Consider the following 21,400-nt stretch of genomic DNA (forward strand, 5'->3'; position numbering starts at 1 on the left):
TTATTTGTGTGTGTATATATATATATATATATATATATATATTAATAATCATGGGGGAAGAGGGACAACTCCATATTAATGACCATAGGGGAAGGGGGTCAACACCACAATAATGGCCATGGTAGGGTTGGGAGGAAACCATATATTAATGGCCATGGGGGAATAACAACTCCATAATAATGGCCAAAGGGGAAGGGGGTCAACACCACAATAATGACCATGGTAGAGTTGGGAGGTATTTTATGTGTATGTATATATATATTTATTAATAATCATGGGAGAAGAGGGGCAACTCCATATTAATGACCATAGGGGAAGGGGGTCAACACCACAATAATGGCCATGGTAGGGTTGGGAGGTAACCATATACAGTATTAATGGCCATGGGGAAAGAACAACTCCATAATAATGGCCAAAGGGGAACGGGGGCAACTCCATATTAATGACCATGGGAGAGTTAGGACGTAACCACAGTATATAAAAATGGCCATGGGGTAAAAGGCAACTCCATATTAATATCCATGGTGGGGAGGCAATTTTTTGCAGATAAAAAAAGTGCATTTATTATTTTTTGTTGCAGGAACCTATAAAGCATTGCATCATCAATCAGCAGATCACTGATGCCATGCAGGACTCCTGCAAACCTGCCAGTATATCTGCTTTTTCGTACCTCGTGTGGGGAAGCAAATACTTACTGACAGAAGACTGAATGAACTACAAGTCGACAGCCGCTAAAGGTGGGAGGAGCCCTGCTTAGCCATGTTTGTTAAAAATTTTGACAGCTAGTGGGGGAAGAAGATCCCCCATTATCTGTCTAAGTGGGGGAGCGGGGGTGAATCTGAGTGTAACATGTTACGAAAGGTGAACTTATCCTATAATAACCACTTAGTAACACCATAATAATGGCCAAGGAGGGAGGTTGGTGGACACCATCATTTTTGGAAAGGGATGTCCAACAAGCTGATATAGGTTAGATCAGCATTTCTCATCCAGGGTGCCCAGACACCCTGGGGTGCCTTGAGGTTTCTTCAGGGGTGCCTTGGCAAAATGTCCAAAAACTACCCAAAACTTGTATACAAGCCAGCGGGTGGAACAATCCTGCCTTTTAGTTACACAAAGCTACAGGATTTCATTACGGGCACACAGGCACCATTACGACCTTATAGCCGCAGGCATCCTGACATTCAATAACATCATCATTTGATAAGGAGGTTGTCAGCCGCCTGCACAACATCCTAGTTTGACCCTCCCCTGCCTCTCTCTGTCAGTGCTGGGGTCACATTAGCTCAGTGATGGAGAAAAACTTAGGGAGAGCAGAAACACTGGAATACTAGTCAGTGTGCAGATGTGTATTTGCTTTGAAATAATAAATCACTCTAATGTTGGGGGTCCTACATGTGTGGATGTTGCTGCGTTACACAAAATTATTAGAATAGTTTTTCACATTTTAGAATGGGGTGCCTCGGGACTGTCCGTAATTTTAAAGGGCGCCTCGGGACTGTCCGTAATTTTAAAGAGCGCCTCGGGACTGTCCGTAATGTTAAAGGGTGCCTCGGGACTGTCCGTAATTTTAAAGGGCGCCTCGGGACTGTCCGTAATTTTAAAGGGCGCCTCGGGACTGTCCGTAATTTTAAAGGGCGCCTCGGGACTGTCCGTAATTTTAAAGGGCGCCTCGGGACTGTCCGTAATTTTAAAGGGCGCCTCGGGACTGTCCGTAATTTTAAAGGGCGCCTCGGGACTGTCCGTAATTTTAAAGGGCGCCTCGGGACTGTCCGTAATTTTAAAGGCGCCTCGGGACTGTCCGTAATTTTAAAGGGCGCCTCGGGACTGTCCCGTAATTTTAAAGGGCGCCTCGGGACTGTCCGTAATTTTAAAGGGCGCCTCGGGACTGTCCGTAATTTTAAAGGGCGCCTCGGGACTGTCCGTAATTTTAAAGGGCGCCTCGGGACTGTCCGTAATTTTAAAGGGCTCCTCGGGACTGTCCGTAATTTTAAAGGGCGCCTCGGGACTGTCCATAATTTTAAAGGGCGCCTCGGGACTGTCCATAATTTTAGAGGGCGCCTCGGGACTGTCCAGAATTTTAAAGGGCGCCTCGGGACTGTCCGTAATTTTAAAGGGCGCCTCGGGACTGTCCGTAATTTTAAAGGGCGCCTCGGGACTGTCCGTAATTTTAAAGGGCGCCTCGGGCCTGTCCGTAATTTTAAAGGGCGCCTCGGGACTGTCCGTAATTTTAAAGGGCGCCTCGGGACTGTCCGTAATTTTAAAGGGCGCCTCGGGACTGTCCGTAATTTTAAAGGGCGCCTCGGGACTGTCCGTAATTTTAAAGGGCGCCTCGGGACTGTCCGTAATTTTAAAGGGCGCCTCGGGACTGTCCGTAATTTTAAAGGGCGCCTCGGGACTGTCCGTAATTTTAAAGGGCGCCTCGGGACTGTCCGTAATTTTAAAGGGCGCCTCGGGACTGTCCGTAATTTTAAAGGGCGCCTCGGGACTGTCCGTAATTTTAAAGGGCGCCTCGGGACTGTCCGTAATTTTAAAGGGCGCCTCGGGACTGTCCGTAATTTTAAAGGGCGCCTCGGGACTGTCCGTAATTTTAAAGGGCGCCTCGGGACTGTCCGTAATTTTAAAGGGCGCCTCGGGACTGTCCGTAATTTTAAAGGGCGCCTCGGGACTGTCCGTAATTTTAAAGGGCGCCTCGGGACTGTCCGTAATTTTAAAGGGCGCCTCGGGACTGTCCATAATTTTAAAGGGCGCCTCGGGACTGTCCATAATTTTAAAGGGCGCCTCGGGACTGTCCATAATTTTAAAGGGCGCCTCGGGACTGTCCATAATTTTAAAGGGCGCCTCGGGACTGTCCATAATTTTAGAGGGCGCCTCGGGACTGTCCATAATTTTAGAGGGCGCCTCGGGACTGTCCATAATTTTAGAGGGTGCCTTGACTAAAAAAAGGTTGAGAAACACTGGAAACACAGATGTTCACAGACTTTTGGCCATATAATGTATAAAGTTATTCCAAATATCCCCTTTGTGGAATTTATTTATAACTCTGTAGCTGCCTGCACCCCGATTACTCTCCAAAAAAAAAAGTTTATTTTGTTTTATAAAGTTATTCCGCCTGAAGCTATTCTCTCTTCTCTCAGCAGCCTCATACACTGAAATATCAGTTTTGGGTGAATGACCCCCAAGAGAGAAATAGGATTTTTGGGTGAAGTTTATATAACGGTTTCTAAAGTTTGCAGCTGTAATAAATTGATAGTATCCTATTTTTTTTTTCAACATAAAGCCTAAAAGTAAAATTGTAACGTCGATTCGGTAACAGTCACGGAGATTTCTGATCAGTCTTGTGTGGCCAGCATACATGTGGCAATGCAAGGATATCAAATCACTGCTAGCACGGGGGGGGGGGGGGGGGAATGTACTAATGAATTGCTGCAGTGTAAGCTGATCTCCCCTGCTCTTCATCTAGGTTCTCTCTCCAGCTGGGCCCCGCACTGGCTAGTGCTGGTTTTATATGAGATGGTACAAGAAGAACATCTCTGAATTTTGTCTGCAAAACCTAATGACTCTAATTGTAAATATTCAATAGAGAAGATGGGACTTTCAGGGTGCATGAACATGAATACCAAACATTAAAAAGTTATATCATTTTTATTTCGTATTTTTGTAAAAAACACAAGAAAGGAACAAATACAGAAACATAAAAACAATTTCAGTTCTAAGAATACCAACTGAAATTCAAACTTGGTTAGGTAAATGTAGTTACTCCCTACATGTTTCGCCCTCACAGGCTTCTTCAGGGGGATTTTTTGAGGAAATTTCTACCTCCAAGGCAGTCTAAAGGTATATCAAAAGAAAATTGTTCAAAATCTCCCCTGAAGAAGCCCGTGAGGGCGAAACATGTAGGGAGTAACTACATTTACCTAACCAAGTTTGAATCTCAGTTGGTATTCTTAGAACTGAAAATTGTTTTTATGTTTCTGTATTTGTTCCTTTCTTGTGTTTTTTTACAAAAATACGAAATAAAAATTATATAACTTTTTAATGTTTGGTATTCATGTTCATGCACCCTGAAAGTCCCATCTTCTCTATTGAATATTTACAATTGTAAGGGATGTGGTGCAATAGTGATATCTGGTCGCTCGCTTGCCACTTCACTGTTTCTAATGACTCTGATATTGTTTGCAGCTGGAAGCGAAAAGTAACGACAAAGGCAGCAACAAAAGGCAGCGTACAGTACATAGAACACAAGTAGGCAGACTGCAATGTGGCGATGGTCACACGACTTACCTGTCGGCATCAGTGACGAGCGCCAATCGCCCATAGTCCCAGGCCACTTTCCTCAGGAAGGAGAAGACGAAGAGAAGGGCCTGGAGAGACACAAGATGGGATTAGAAGGAGCTTCTCAGCATGACTCTGTGCATGGAGAGGATCCAGAGATGACACACAATGCAGCTTTGTGTCTCTTCTACCTCTGTCATCCCTTTCAACAGCCCCACAGTGAGGGATGAATGAAGCTCATCAAAGAATTATCACCTCTGGCAACAGATACTTGCAAGAGACTATTCAAAAAATAAAAATAATACGTTGGACAGTAGAACTGCAGATGTATGAATACCTATGATTTAATATCCACTACTCGACTCATTCATGTTTATGTCTTTGCAGGCTCTTGAAGACCCTTTCTGTACAGTAACATTTTGCAAATTTGTGGTTATAAGGGAAATGCGCAATCAGCTGTTTGCAGTTATCCACAGAATGCTTACATAGAGGAAATGACATTGCCATGCCTCTGTTTGGCCAGAAGGGAGCAGCATCGTCGCTTCCATTAGCAGCAAGCATAGCCAGCTGTGGAGCTTGCAGCCAACATGCGAAGTCTGCATCCCCACAGAACAGGGGTGGCCAACTGTGGCCCTCAAGCTGTTGGTGAACTACAAGTCTCATCATGCCTCTGCCTTTGGGAGTCACGCTTGTAACTGTCAGTTTTGCAATGCCTCATGGGACTTGTAGTTCTACAACAGATGGAGGGCCACAGTTGCCCACCCCTGCCGTAGAAGTTTCACCATTTCTACACGAATGCCTCTTAATTGTTACAGTACCTTTAGAGTCCAAGTATGCACAGCCTCAGGAGGTCATGGTCCGTCATGTCAGTCTGCTGTGGATCACACGTGTGCATGCCAGTTCGTGGTCTTTGGTCATGCACATAAGGTGTGCTAGCATGAATGCATTGGTGTGCGTCCCTGACTATTGCTGCGCTCACTGGTTTGGAGGGTATTTAAATGCTTTCATTCATGGCAGCGGGTGCTGTGTCATCTCACCAGCTACCTTGTAGATGAAACTGCTGCTGGTCTGAATACCCAGATCACCCGATTCTGCTGTTCCCTCCAGTCTCTGCACACTATTTGATTTGCCTGCTGCCTGTTTCAACCTCTGATTGGACCCTGACCTCTCTCTTGTCTGCTGCCAGCCTCAACCTCTACTTGGATCCTGACCTCTCGTCTAGCACTGGCCTAGACCTCTACTTGGACTCTGGCTAATCACTTGCCTGTCTTGATCTCTATTTGGACCCTAACTGCTCTCGTCTGCTGCCAGCCTCAACCTCTACTTGGATCCTGACCTCTCTCTCGTCTGCTGCCAGCCTCAACCTCTACTTGGATCCTGACCTCTCTCTTGTCTACCACTGGCCTCGACCTCTACTTGGGGCCCTGACTAATCACTTGCCTGCTGCCAACCTTCACCTCTACTTGGACCCTCACTGCTTCGTTCTCTGCCACCGGCCTCGAACGCTACTTAGACCCTGACTTTCTGGCAGCTGGCGCTGTGTTATCTTACCAGCTACCTTGTATATGTTTGGATTACCCAGATCACCCAATTCTGCTGTTGTCTCCAGTCTCTGCCAGTTATTCACTTTGCCTACTGCCTGTTTTGACCCTGACCAATCTCTTGTCTACTGTCAGCCTCAACCTCTACTTGGAACCTGACTAATTTCTTGCCTGGCTCAACCTCTACTTGGGCCCAGACTAATCACTTTCTGCTGCTTGCCTCAACCTCTACTTGGACCCTGACTGCTCTCTGGTTTGCCACCTGCCTCGCCCTCTACTTGGATCCTGACTAATCTCTTACCTGCTGCCTTCTTCAACCTCTACTTGGACCTTGACTGCTTTGTTGCCTGCCATTGGCCTTGACCTCTACTTAGACCCAGTCTTTCTGGCGGCTGGTGCAGGGTCATCTTAACAGCTACCCTGTACATGAGACTGCTGCTGTTCTCATTACGCAGATCACTGGACTCTGTTTTTCTCTCTAGCCCTTGTTGTAGTCTCTGCCCATTCCTGCTGTTCACCTTGCCTGCCGCCTGTCTCGACCTCTCCTTGGATCCTGGCTGCTCTCGTCTGCCTCCAGTCCCAACCTCTACTTGGGCCCTGACCTCTCTTGTCTGCTGCCGGCCTTGACCTCTACTTGGGCCCTGACCTCTCTCTTGTCTACTGCCGGCCTTGACCTCTACTTGGGCCCTGACTAATCTCTTGCCTGCTGCTGGCTTTGACCTCTACTTGGACCCTGACTGCTCTCGTCTGCTGTCTGTCACGACCTCTGCTTGGACCCTGGCTGCACTTATCTGCCTCCAGCCACAACCTCTACTTGGGCCCGGACTGCTTCCTTGTCTGCCGCCAGCCTTCGACCTCTACTTGGACCCTGACCTCTCTCTTGTCTGCTGCCTGCCTTGACCTCCACTTGGACCTTGAGTGCTTTGTTGTCTGCCGCCAGCCTTGACCTCTGCTTAGACCTGGACTTTCTGGTAGCTGGTGCTGTGTCATTTTACCAGCTACCCTGGACATGAGAATGGTCTTGTTCTGATTATCCAGATGACCCAACTCTGCTGTTCTCTCTAGCCTTTTTTTGTAGTCTCTGCCTGTTCCTGCTGTTCGCCTTCCCTGCTGCCAGTCAAGACCTCTGCTTGGACCCTGCCTGTTCTCTTGCCTACCGCTGGCCTCAACCTCTACTAGGGCCCCGACTGCTGTTTTGTCTGCCTTCAGCCTCGACCTCTACTTGGACCCTGACTAATCTCTTGCCTGCTGCTTGCCTCAACCGCTACTTGTACCCCGATACTCTCATGTCTGTCACCTGCCTCCACCACTGCCTGGACATTGACTTCTTTCATGCCTGTCGTCTGCCCTGACCACTTCATGGACACCAGACTGCTGCCTCATTCTGTCTCCTGCTCCAGTGACCCCTTGCTCGGGCAAGCCCAAGGACCACGACCTGGTGACAGCTAGGAGCAAAAACAGCCTAGGGGAGACCAAGGTCTCCGACCCATCTCTCCTTGCAGGGTCCCTTGGTAAAGGCCAAGCTGTCCACTCTTTGGGTGGAGTCGGCGTCACCTGCCAGGGGTGTCACCCCATATCACTAATCTTCATCCAACTACCAGGGGGCTGTACATAGCTTCCCGAAAACATCACAGCGCCCTTCCTCAGTACTGCTTTCAAGAGCCCTCAGCCCTGATGCAAGCTGTGGGCTGGCCCTTGGGAGGTGTTGGGTAAAAAGCCTTGAAAGGTGGGTTGCAATCTGTACTGGGCATTCCTGTATGCAGACCACCCAAGATAACACCCACATGTGATGCTGAGCCTCCATGACTGAAAGAAATGAAATCCAATGAATGAAAGGTCGGGCCAGGGACAGTCAGGCTGGAAAGGAAAGAGCTAGATGATGCTGGACATCCCTCCAGCAAAGAAAAGAGAGGAGCTCTGTCTGACTTGCTGCAGTTTCTAATGTACATTGTGAGAAGCTCACAGTGTGCGGCCAACTCAGAGTAAGCAATTTCAGTCCAGGAGAGAAAAAGGTACAACTGTGCAAGACTGAAGGGATTGTTGGAGGTCAGATTTAACCTCCCAATATTATGATATAGATGTGGGTCATGTGGTATTCTTCATTCTCCTCTGGGTGAGTCATGTTAATCCTTCTGATGTCAGCATATGATGGGAACGGGGGGGACGGTGATAACACCTGAATCAGCTGAAGGAGGACATGGCCAGGGATGAGTAATACCCAGCAGCTGCTCCAGAACAGTGACTCAGGCTCTGCCAGGGGAAGATGAAGGTTGGGTACATACAGACCGGGTACTACACTACCCTGTACTTGCACCTCCACCTACCAGAATCCTCAATGAATGACAAATCCGCAGATCAAATAATCACATGCTGCACGGCAGGTCTCTTACTGGGCTGGTCACTGGGATACAGGATACTCTGGGGTCACTGGGCGACACAGGATGTTCCGGGGTCACTGGGCGACACAGGATGTTCTGGGTAATCGAGGTGCTCAGGGGTCAAAGGGAAACGCAGGATATTCCAAGGTCACGGTTTATTACAGGATACTCTAGGGTCACTGGGTAAGACAGGACAGCCAAGGGTCACTGAGTAACCCGTGATGCTCAGGGGGGGTCACTGGGTAAGACAGGACAGCCAGGGGTCACTGGGTAACCCGTGATGCTCAGGGGGGTCACTGGGTAAGACAGGACAGCCAAGGGTCACTGAGTAACCCGTGATGCTCAGGGGGGGTCACTGGGTAAGACAGGACAGCCAGGGGTCACTGGGTAACCCGTGATGCTCAGGGGGGTCACTGGGTAAGACAGGACAGCAGGGGTCACTGGGTAAGACAGGACAGCCAGGGGTCACGGAGTAACCCGTCATGCTCAGGGGGGGTCACTTGGTAACCCGTGATGCTCAGGGGGGGTCACTGGGTAAGACAGGACAGCAGGGGTCACTGGGTAACACAGGATGCTCAGGGGGGTCACTGGGTAACAGGATGCTTGGGTAACACAGGATAGTTATGGGTCAAAATGTAACAAAGGATACTCTTGGGTCACTGGGTAATCCGCGATGCTCTGGGTAACTGAGAATGCTCAGGGATCAAAAAGGAAACACAGAATGCTCCAAAGTCACTGTTTATGAGAGGATGGTCAGGAGTCACTGGGAAACCCGCAATGCTCAGGGTCAGTGAGTCACATAGAATAGTCACGGGTCAATAGGTAACACAGGATGCTCCGGGGTCTCTGGTTATCAGAGAACTGTTGGGTCACTGGGAAAGCCAGGATGCTCCGGGGGGTCACTGGGAAAGCCAGGACGCTCCGGGGGGTCACTGGGAAAGCCAGGATGCTCCGGGGGTCACTGGGAAAGCCAGGATGCTCCGGGGGTCACTGGGAAACCCAGGACGCTCGGGGGTCACTGGGAAACCCAGGACGCTCGGGGGTCACTGGGAAACCCAGGACGCTCGGGGGTCACTGGGAAACCCAGGACGCTCGGGGGTCACTGGGAAACCCAGGACGCTCTGGGGTCACTGAGTACCCAGGATGCTCAGGGGTCATTGGGTAACCCAGGACGTTCAGGGGTCACTGGGAAACCCAGGACGCTCAGGGGTCACTGGGAAAACCAGGACGCTCAGGGGTCACTGAGTAACCCAGGATGCTCAGGGGTCATTGGGTAACCCAGAATGCTGTGGGGGTCACAGGATACCACAGGATGCTCCAATACAGACAGCAAATGAGGCTCAGAGAACTCAGATCACAGAGGGCAGGCATGAAGGGCACCGGTAAAATTGAGGAGGTGAATGTGACACCCATGCACATCTACGCATGATAGGAAGGATAGGAACACAGAATCATGTGACAAGAGTATCCAGTCCTACCCAGAAGCCCTGAAAATAGCTCTCACAGTCTCTCTCTGAAGTGGATTAGCATTTAAAAGAAAACTTTCTGACAGTCCCGGGCCAGCATTCCCCAGATCACATTTTTACTTCACTGGTTTTCATGATTTACAAACACAGACTCGCACCATCAGCACACGGCGCCGGGCCGCCAACTTACCAGAAAGCACATGAAGTCCAGAGCGAGGACAGTGGGCACCCCGCCGAACGGCAGTCCCTGCAGCACGGTGCTGCGGATACGTGCGCTGTAGCAGTAGTCTCTGGCGCCTGTAAAGGTATCATTGCACTCGGCTCCAGAACAGGAGGAGGCAGAGGTAGTGCCCATGGAGGCCAGCGTGCCCAGGAAGAAGGGGGTCATGGTTCCTTTATCATTATCCACCCTGTGAGAGAAACAGAAAGAAGAAATCAGCAATTGGGGAACATAAAATGACCAGAACGCTGCGCATGAGAGGAGAGCAGGAATACAACGGACAGAATATGACCAGAACGCTGCGCATGAGAGGAGAGCAGGAATACAACAGATATACACCGTGTTCCAAATTATTATGCTAATGATATTTTTCTCATTTACCTAAATAATTGATGTAAATAACAGTCGGCATAATTCTCAGGTTACAACTATAAGATTACAATTCACATTTTATTGAACAAACCTCCTAATGATAACAGGATTTTTGTTGCAAATTATTCCGCACAGGAAGTTTCAAAACACTTTCTAGGTTGTAAAGAACTGAAAATTGTCATTTGTTGTGTTTGCAGCAAATTTACTGAAATCAAAAGCTATTTCAATCAAACTTTTAACAACATTGTAACTTTGTAAAAATTTGAAGCGGTCACGTTACATTGTAACATAGGAGCCCTTATCTGATAGCAGATCACAAGTCTGGCATCCATTGAACTTGGGAGTTTTTGGACAGTTTCTGCTTGAATTTGTTTGCAAGATGTCAGAATAGCCTCCCAGAGCTGCTGTTTGGATGTAAACTGCCTCCCACCCTCATAGATCTTTTGCTTGAGGATGCTCCAAAGGTTCTCAATAGGATTGAGGTCAGGGGAGGATGGAGGCCACACCATGACGTTCTCTCCTTTTATCCCATAGCAGCCATTGATGCAGAGGTATTCTTTGCAGCATGAGATGGTGCATTGTCATGCATGAAGATGATTTTATTACGGAAAGCATAGTTCTTCCTTCTGTACCAGGGAAGAAAGTGGTCAGTTATAAACTCCACATACTTTGCAGAGGTCATCTTTACACCTTCGGGGACCCTAAAGGGGCCGACCCGCTCTGTTCCCATGATTCCGGCCCAAAACATGACTCCACCACCGCCTTGCTGACGTCGCAGCCTTGTTGGAACAGGGTGGGCCGTCCACCAACCATCCACTACTCCATCCATCTGGACCATCTAGGGTTGCACGGCACTCATCAGTGAACAGGACTGTTTGAAAATGAGTCTTCATGTATTTTTCTGCCCAATGCAGCCGTTTCTGCTTGTGAGCATTGGTTAGTGGTGGCCGAATAGAAGGTTTATGCAGAATTGCAAGACTCTGGAGGACTCTACACCTTGATGTCCGTGGGACTCCAGAGGCACCAGCAGCTTCAAATATCTGTTTGCTGCTATGTAATGGGATTTTAGCAGCTGCTCTCTTGATCCGATGCATGGATCTGGCAGAAATCTTCCTCAATGTGCCTTTATCTGCACCAACCCGTCTGTGCTCTGAATCAGCCACAAATCCGTTCATAGTGCGATGATCACGCTTACGTTTTCGTGAAATATCGAATGTTTTCATCCCTCGTCCAAGGCATCGAACTATTTCACTCTTTTCGGCAGCACAGAGATCCTTTTTCTTCCCCATATTGCTTGAAAATGGTGCTCTGCTTAATAATGTGGAACGCCCTCCTTTAGTAGTTTTTCCTGAAATTGGGTTCACCGGCCAATCTAATGATCACAGGTGTCCCAGATTGTTTTCAGTGATCAAAAGAGCCCTGACACACAATGGCATCCATGAGTTACACTGAAAAACAAAATATTTCATCCTTTGTGACACTTAAATAGAATTTGCATAATAATTTGGCACAGGGTGTAATATGACCAGAACGCTGCGCATGAGAGGAGAGCAGGAATACAACAGACAGAAAATGACCAGAACGCTGCGCATGAGAGGAGAGCAGGAATACAACAGACATAATTCGACCAGAACGCTGCGCATGAGAGGAGAGCAGGAATACAACTGACATAATTCGACCAGAACGCTGCGCATGAGAGGAGAGCAGGAATACAACGGACAGAATATGACCAGAACGCTGCGCATGAGAGGAGAGCAGGAATACAATAGACAGAATATGACCAGAACGCTGCGCATGAGAGGAGAGCAGGAATACAACGGACAGAAAATGACCAGAACGCTGCGCATGAGAGGAGAGCAGGAATACAGTGGACATAATATGACCAGAACGCTGCGCATGAGAGGAGAGCAGGAATACAACTGACAGAATATGACCAGAATGCTGCACATGAGAGGAGCAGGAATACAACGGACAGAATATGACCAGAACGCTGCGCATGAGAGGAGAGCAGGAATACAATGGACAGAAAATGACCAGAACGCTGCGCATGAGAGGAGAGCAGGAATACAACGGACAGAATATGACCAGAACACTGCGCATGAGAGGAGCAGGAATACAACTGACAGAATATGACCAGAACGCTGCGCATGAGAGGAGAGCAGGAATACAACGGACAGAATATGACCAGAACGCTGCGCATGAGAGGAGAAGGAATACAACTGTCAGCATATGACCAGAATGCTGCGCATGAGAGGAGAGCAGGAATACAACGGACAGAATATGACCAGAACGCTGCGCATGAGAGGAGAGCAGGAATACAACGGACAGAATATAACCAGAACGCTGCGCATGAGAGGAGCAGGAATACAACGGACAGAATATGACCAGAACGCTGCGCATGAGAGGAGCAGGAATACAACGGACAGAATATGACCAGAACGCTGCGCATGAGAGGAGAGGAATACAACAGACAGAATATGACCAGAACGCTGCGCATGAGAGGAGCAGGAATACAACAGACAGAATATGACCAGAACGCTGCGCATGAGAGGAGAAGGAATACAACGGACAGAATATGACCAGAACGCTGCGCATGAGAGGAGAAGGAATACAACTGACATAATATGACCAGAACGCTGCGCATGAGAGGAGCAGGAATACAACAGACAGAATATGACCAGAACGCTGCGCATGAGAGGAGAAGGAATACAACGGACAGAATATGACCAGAACGCTGCGCATGAGAGGAGCAGGAATACAACGGACAGAATATGACCAGAACGCTGCGCATGAGAGGAGCAGGAATACAACGGACAGAATATGACCAGAACGCTGCGCATGAGAGGAGAAGGAATACAACAGACAGAATATGACCAGAACGCTGCGCATGAGAGGAGCAGGAATACAACAGACATAATATGACCAGAACGCTGCGCATGAGAGGAGAGCAGGAATACAACGGACAGAATATGACCAGAACGCTGCGCATGAGAGGAGCAGGAATACAACGGACAGAATATGACCAGAACGCTGCACATGAGAGGAGCAGGAATACAACGGACAGAATATGACCAGAACGCTGCGCATGAGAGGAGCAGGAATACAACGGACAGAATATGACCAGAACGCTGCGCATGAGAGGAGAGCAGGAATACAACGGACAGAATATGACCAGAACGCTGCGCATGAGAGGAGAGCAGGAATACAACGGACAGAATATGACCAGAATGCTGCGCATGAGAGGAGAGCAGGAATACAACGGACATAATATGACCAGAACGCTGCGCATGAGAGGAGAGCAGGAATACAACGGACAGAATATGACCAGAACGCTGCGCATGAGAGGAGCAGGAATACAATGGACAGAATATGACCAGAACGCTGCGCATGAGAGGAACAGGAATACAACAGACAGAATATGACCAGAACGCTGCGCATGAGAGTAGAAGGAATACAACTGACAGCATATGACCAGAATGCTGCGCATGAGAGGAGAGCAGGAAATACAACGGACATAATATGACAGAACGCTGCGCATGAGAGGAGAGCAGGAATACAACGGACCAGAATATGACCAGAACGCTGCGCATGAGAGGAGAAGGAATACAACGGACAGCATATGACCAGAACGCTGCGCATGAGAGGAGCAGGAATACAACAGACAGAATATGACCAGAACGCTGCGCATGAGAGGAGAAGGAATACAACTGACAGCATATGACCAGAATGCTGCGCATGAGAGGAGAGCAGGAATACAACGGACATAATATGACCAGAACGCTGCGCATGAGAGGAGAGCAGGAATACAACGGACAGAATATGACCAGAACGCTGCGCATGAGAGGAGAAGGAATACAACGGACGCTTGCAGCTGAACACAACAAAATTTAAATATATTCCACAATAGAAATCCCCTATTACATCAGACTTCCCCCATGACATTGTCCGCCCCATCATCAGCGAGTCCCCCAATTACAGGCCCCAATTCAGGGGCGGCACCCCGGGGGGAACCTGCTGGGCACGGAGTGAAGGGAAGTACTATAGAGGGACAGCACTGCGTCTGCTGACATCACATCCAAGATGGCGGCACCCAGCAGCAATAAAGGCCTTTTGGAAGTGTACACCAGGAGACTCCAAACTATTTAGGGCCACATCCTATATTTCACACATTTTTGAGGGCAAAGAAAAAAGTCAGTTTTAAAAATGAAATCAAATTTAAAATGAAAAAGTTTTACTTGGAGTTTTTTTTTTTTTTTTTTTACAATAGCGTTGTTATCTGAAGAACACTCCGTGCTCAGATCACTCCTCAGAGGGCATTTGATAGGTGATGCTGTATAGCCGCCACCCAACCTGTTTTAACCCCTTAAACCCTGCAGTACTGAGCTGCAAAGGGGGTGCACTGCTCACGGTTCCAGGGCCCCCCATTCATTTGAATGAGTTGAATTCAGTGGGCTGTACTGCCCCCACTGGACGTGACAGCGAGGATCATTTTTGCAGCACCTCGATGGAAAACATAGCGGTCCCGGCATATGGGCTCCCCTTTCGCTGCCTTTGCAAGCGGGAGCAGTAAAAAATGCAGCACAGCTGAAATTTTTACCACCCCCAAAACACTAATGTAAACGAAGTCTGAGAACATTAAAAAAAAAAAAACTTCAGCAAAAGAAAACAATGAAACTCCAAATAAACTTGAGTCAGAGTTCCCCCCCCCCCCTTACATCAGAGTCTACAGAAGAGCCTCCTTTCTTCAGAGTTTACCTTACATTAGGGTCAAAATCAGAACCCCCTATAATTAGAGTCTCCCGTTAAGTCTTCAGAGTCCGCCTTTACATTAGAGTCTCCATGAGAGCCCCCCTTACATCAGGGTCCCCATCAGAATACCCCCTTACATCAGAGTCTCCATCGGAGTGCCTTCTTATATCAGTCTCTTGATCAAAGCCCCTTTAAGTCATAATCCATCAGATTCTCCACTGGCATCAGAGTCTCCCCATTATATCTCCATCAGAGTCCTCCTCCCCTCCTTACATCAGCGTCTCCATCAGAGTCCCCCACTTACATCAGTTTCCTTTAGAGTACCCCCCTTACATCAGAGTTTCCATCAGAGTCCCCCCTTTACATCAGAGTCTCCATCAGAGTCCCCCACTTACATCAGTTTCCATCATAGTCCCGCCCTTACATCAGAGTCTCCATCAGAGTCCCTCCCTTACATCAGAGTCTCCATCAGAGTCCCCCACTTACATCAGAGTAGCTATCAGAGTCCCCCACTTACATCAGTTTCCTTTTGAGTCCCCCCCTTACATCAGAGTCCCCCACTTACATCAATTTCCTTTAGAGTCCCCCCCCTTACATCAGAGTTTCCACCAGAGTCCCCCCCTTACATCAGAGTTTCCATCAGAGTCCCCCCCTTACATCAGAGTTTCCATCAGAGTCCCCCCCTTACATCAGAGTCTCCATCAGAGTCCCCCACTTACATCAGAGTCTCCATCAGAGTCCCCCACTTACATCAGAGTATCCATCAGAGTCCCCCCCCCTTACATCAGAGTCCCCCCCCTTACATCAGAGTTTCCATCAGAGTCCCCCCCCTTACATCAGAGTCTCCATCAGAGTATCAGAGTCCCCCAATTACATCAGAGTATCCATCAGAGTCCCCCCTCCTTACATCAGAGTCCCCCCCCCCTTACATCAGAGTCCCCTCTTACATCAGAGGGCCAGATAGAATCTTGCAGAGGGCCTGCGGGCTGCAGTTTGGAGACCCCTGGTCTGCACAGGGAAAGCTTTCACTGGTGAAAAACACGTTGGATACACATGCAATGCACATCTAATGTAGGAAGGTTGTCGTTGGCATGACTGGTCCCGGGTTACTGAAGGACAACTAGCAAAGGCAAGAGGTTATTAATATGTATATAAAGCAATGACTCAACTTTTATATTTTGAAGGTCGGAATAGAGCCAAGCGGTCATAAAATAAAAGGTAAACTCAAAAGTACAAAGAGGATAGAAAGTGTGAAAAGCAAATCACAGCCTATGTGAAGCCGCGGGATGGAGATGACTGGATGTAGAAGAGAAGGTTGGGGGGAGGGGGGGCAGTGAACTCGGGGAGACTAAGCGGACTGGAGCTCTGTGAACGTACAGCAATACTAATAGGACTGCCGGGTATTCGTGTCCCTGAGGACTATTCAGGAACAGGTCACCAATAGAATGGATGAAATGACTGCTTAGTTCAGGTGAATGAAATGAATGACAAACCAGAATGACTATATAGCAGCGGGCACAGTGTTACCCAACATGACCGATGCGGCTCTGTCTGCAAAACCACTGTCATGTATCTGCATTTTCTGCACAAATTGTAATCAGTGATTAGCTGCAGGCGCTCAGAATCCGGCAGAGGAGAGGAGTGTGAGGCCGAGATGGCGAGAGATGATGGAGGGGCTCAGCGGGTCACAAGTGGCTCCCGGGGTGGCAGCTGCTCCACGCTGATAATGGACCAACAACACCCTCCAGACTCACCAACCAACGTGAAAGAACATCATCCTCCCCCCTACAGATGAACCCCCCCACCAAACCCACACACACCAGGCAATGAGCAAATCAATGTGAGCCAGTCACATCAGTCTCTGAACCAGAAGAGCTTACACTCTAATGTCCCCCCCACCAGACACACAGCTACTATACATGTATATAGCTCTGACATATACCGCAGCGCTGTACAGAGATCACTGAGCCAGTCACAGTCTTTGCACCAGAGGAGCTTACACTCTAATGTCCCCTCCCCCACAGTCACATGCTATTATACATTTATATACCTCTGACATATTCCTCTGTACCAGAAGAGCTTACAGACACACTAGAGTGTAAACTCCTCTGGTGCAGAGACTGATGTGACTGTGGGGGAGGGGACATTAGAGTGTAAGCTCCTCTGGTACAGAGACTGATGTGACTGTGGGGGAGGGGACATTAGAGTGTAAGCTCCTCTGGTACAGAGACTGATGTGACTGTGGGGGAGGGGACATTAGAGTGTAAGCTCCTCTGGTGCAGAGACTGATGTGACTGTGGGGGAGGGGACATTAGAGTGTAAGCTCCTCTGGTACAGAGACTGATGTGACTGTGGGGGTGGGGACATTAGAGTGTAAGCTCCTCTGGTGCAGAGACTGATGTGACTGTGGGGGAGGGGACATTAGAGTGTAAGCTCCTTTGGTACAGAGACTGATGTGACTGTGGGGGAGGGGACATTAGAGTGTAAGCTCCTCTGGTGCAGAGACTGATGTGACTGTGGGGGAGGGGACATTAGAGTGTAAACTCCTCTGGTGCAGAGACTGATGTGACTGTGGGGGAGGGGACATTAGAGTGTAAGCTCCTCTGGTACAGAGACTGATGTGACTGTGGGGGAGGGGACATTAGAGTGTAAGCTCCTCTGGTGCAGAGACTGATGTGACTGTGGGGGTGGGGACATTAGAGTGTAAGCTCCTCTGGTGCAGAGACTGATGTGACTGTGGGGGAGGGGACATTAGAGTGTAAGCTCCTCTGGTACAGAGACTGATGTGACTGTGGGGGTGGGGACATTAGAGTGTAAGCTCCTCTGGTGCAGAGACTGATGTGACTGTGGGGGAGGGGACATTAGAGTGTAAGCTCCTTTGGTACAGAGACTGATGTGACTGTGGGGGAGGGGACATTAGAGTGTAAGCTCCTCTGGTGCAGAGACTGATGTGACTGTGGGGGAGGGGACATTAGAGTGTAAGCTCCTCTGGTGCAGAGACTGATGTGACTGTGGGGGAGGGGACAGAGTGTAAGCTCCTCTGGTACAGAGACTGATGTGACTGTGGGGGAGGGGACATTAGAGTGTAAGCTCCTCTGGTACAGAGACTGATGAGACTGGCTCAGTGTTCTTTATACAGCGCTGCGGTATATGTCAGAGCTATATAAATGTATAATAATAATAATAGTGTGTGACTGTACCAGAGGAGCTTACACTCTAATACTGTAGACCCTGACCCCCCCAGTCATCTTATTATTATACATTTATATATGTCTGACATATTACATAGCGCTGTACAGAGATCACTGAGCCAGTCACATCAGTCTCTGCACCAGAGGAGCTTACACGCTAATGTCCCCTCCCCCACAGTCACATCAGTCTCTGTACCAGAGGAGCTTACACGTTAATGTCCCCTCCCCCACAGTCACATCAGTCTTTGTACCAGAGGAGCTTACACTCTAATGTCCCCTCCCCCACAGTCACATCAGTCTCTGCACCAGAGGAGCTTACACGTTAATGTCCCCTCCCCCCCAGTCACATCAGTCTCTGCACCAGAGGAGCTTACACTCTAATGTCCCCTCCCCCACAGTCACATCAGTCTTTGTACCAGAGGAGCTTACACGTTAATGTCCCCTCCCCCACAGTCACACACTATTATTATTATACATGTATATAGCTCTGACATATACCGCAGCGCTGTACAGAGAACACTGAGCCAGTCTCATCAGTCTCTGTACCAGAGGAGTTACACTCTAATGTCCCCTCCCCCACAGTCACATAAGTCTCTGTACCACAGGAGCTTACACTCGAATGTTCAGCTGTGATCACATGACACAGTAAAATAAACAAGTCACACCTATGTAAAGGAATCAGCATCACAATTGGGGCGATAGTCTGCAGGGCACAGAAGACTTCCCGTCCAGTAGTCTGCAGTGACAGGTGATAACAGGCTGCACAGTCACGGTGATCTCCTCTCTCGGGGTCGGGATGAGTTGCTGGGTGTTTCTGGGAGATTTCTGTTCTCTGGGCTCCGCAGTGATCTGTAAGAAAACCTCAGAATCCGATTCTTCACCTGGCGCTGGTCGTGGTGCGGTGAGGGCGAGGTCATGTGACATCTCAGCACTGAAGTTCATTGAACTCAGTAATATGAGATGTAATGATATTTCCATGTCTCTGATACACACAGCGCTGCCTGTGACCCCAACGCTGACTGACACCATGTTTCCATCCCAAGACTCACCTCCAGAGAATGTGCCGGAATCATCGGCCAGACCTGGATCACCATCAACACATATCACCTGATCATCACCGAGTGTACAGGACAGTCCCGGGAAGAGAGGATAGGGAGAGGGGGAAGGGAGGATAGGAAGGAAGGAAGGAAGAACAGCGAGAGAAGGAAGGAAGGAAGAAGGATGGATAGAGAGAAAAGAAAAATAGGGAAAGAAGAAAGGAAGGAAGAAGGATGGATAGAGAAAAGGAAAGAAGAATAGCAAGAGAAGGAAGAATAGAGAAAGAGGGAAAGAAGGAAAGAAGGAAGGATAGCAAGAAAAGGAAGCCAACTTAGCAAAAGAGGAAGGAAGGATAGCGAGAGAAAGGAGGATTGAGAGAGAGGGAGGCAGAATGGATAGAGGGGGGGGGGGGAAGAAAGGATAGAGGGGGGGGGGGGAAGAAAGGATAGAGGGGGGGGGGGGAAGAAAGGATAGAGGGGGGGGGAAGAAAGGATAGAGGGGGGGGGGAAGAAAGGATGGGGGGGGGGGGGAAGAAAGGATAGAGGGGGGGGGGGGAAGAAAGGATAGAGGGGGGGGGGGAAGAAAGGATAGAGGGGGGGGGAAGAAAGGATAGAGGGGGGGGGGGGGGAAGAAAGGATAGAGGGGGGGGGGAAGAAAGGATAGAGGGGGGGGGGAAGAAAGGATAGAGGGGGGGGGGGGAAGAAAGGATAGAGGGGGGGGGGAAGAAAGGATAGGGGGGGGGGGGAAGAAAGGATAGAGGGGGGGGGAAGAAAGGATAGAGGGGGGGGGGGAAGAAAGAAAGGATAGAGGGGGGGGGAAAGAAAGGATAGAGGGGGGGGAAAGAAAGGATAGAGGGGGGGGGAAGAAAGGACAGAGGGGGGGGGAAAGAAAGGACAGAGGGGGGGGGGGAAGAAAGGACAGAGGGGGGGGGGGAAGAAAGGACAGAGGGGGGGGGGGAAGAAAGGACAGAGGGGGGGGGGGGAAGAAAGGACAGAGGGGGGGGAAGAAAGGACAGAGGGGGGGGGGGAAGAAAGGACAGAGGGGGGGGGAAGAAAGGACAGAGGGGGGGGGAAGAAAGGATAGAGGGGGGGGGAAGAAAGGATGGGGGGGGGGAAGAAAGGATAGAGGGGGGGGGAGAAAGGATAGAGGGGGGGGGAGAAAGGATAGAGGGGGGGGGAGAAAGGATAGAGGGGGGGGAAGAAAGGATAGAGGGGGGGGGGAAGAAAGGATAGAGGGGGGGGGGAAGAAAGGATAGAGGGGGGGGGGAAGAAAGGATAGAGGGGGGGGGAAGAAAGGATAGAGGGGGGGGAAGAAAGGACAGAGGGGGGGGGGAGAAAGGACAGGGGGGGGGAGAAAGGACAGAAGGGGGGGGGAGAAAGGACAGAAGGGGGGGGGAGAAAGGACAGAGGGGGGGGGGGAAGAAAGCACAGAGGGGGGGGGGGAAGAAAGCACAGAGGGGGGGGGGAAGAAAGCACAGAGGGGGGGGGGAAGAAAGCACCGATGGGGGGGGGGGGGATGAGAAAGCACAGAGGGGGGGGGAAAGAAAGGACGGGGGGGGGGAAGAAAGGACAGAGGGGGGGAAGAAAAGACAGAGGGGGGGGAAGAAAAGACAGAGGGGGGGGAAGAAAAGACAGAGAGGGGGAAGAAAAGACAGAGGGGGGGGGAAGAAAAGACAGAGGGGGGGGAAGAAAAGACAGAGGGGGGGGGAAGAAAAGACAGAGGGGGGGGAAGAAAAGACAGAGGGGAGGGGGAAGGAAGGAAGGATGGATCACGAGAGAAGGATAGAGAGGGGGGGGGGGGGGAAGGAAGGAGAGTGCAAGAAGGGAGGATAAGGAAAGATAGAAAGGGTGGAGTAGGAAGGAAGGATATACAGAGAGAGGCAGGAAGGAAGTAAAGATGGATGGCGGGAGAGAAGGAAGGAGAGGGAGAGAAGGAAGGAGAGGGAGAGAAGGAAGGAGAGGGAGAGAAGGAAGGAGAGGGAGAGAAGGATGTATAGAGGAAAGGAAGGAGGGAAAGGAGAGTAGAAGGAGAGAGAGAAGGACGGACGGAGAGGCAGAGCTGTGGGTGTTTAGTGTAGAATGAAAAGAATCATCTTCAGCCCAGACTTCAGTCTATTACATTTTCCATTATACACATCATGTAAAGCCCAGCGAGTCCCAAGGACGGGCTG

The 21,400-nt window shown here is 49.6% G+C and overlaps 1 protein-coding gene across 2 annotated transcripts in view; it reads right to left on the reverse strand.

Moving 5' to 3' along the window:
• LOC149427416 (mechanosensitive cation channel TMEM63B-like) overlaps positions 1-19,158 on the reverse strand; it is a 25,041-nt gene extending 5,883 nt beyond the window's left edge. Inside the window, exons 1-3 of one of the 2 annotated variants that reach the window (XM_089668063.1) lie at positions 18,858-19,158; positions 9,851-10,070; positions 4,285-4,364 (exon numbers count right to left, since the gene is read on the reverse strand). In XM_089668063.1, the coding sequence (XP_089524189.1) occupies positions 4,285-4,364; positions 9,851-10,070; positions 18,858-18,877 (320 nt within the window). In that variant the 5' untranslated portion in view covers positions 18,878-19,158. The remainder of the gene's footprint in view (positions 1-4,284; positions 4,365-9,850; positions 10,071-18,857) is intronic. The other variant, XM_089668064.1, reaches the window with a different exon arrangement.
• Positions 19,159-21,400: the final 2,242 nt, after the last annotated feature.

Source organism: Staurois parvus, unplaced genomic scaffold (assembly GCF_062004578.1).
Source record: "Staurois parvus isolate SC_StPar_1 unplaced genomic scaffold, SC_StPar_1.0 ptg003786l, whole genome shotgun sequence".
In the NCBI taxonomy this organism is placed as follows: Eukaryota; Metazoa; Chordata; class Amphibia; order Anura; family Ranidae; genus Staurois; species Staurois parvus.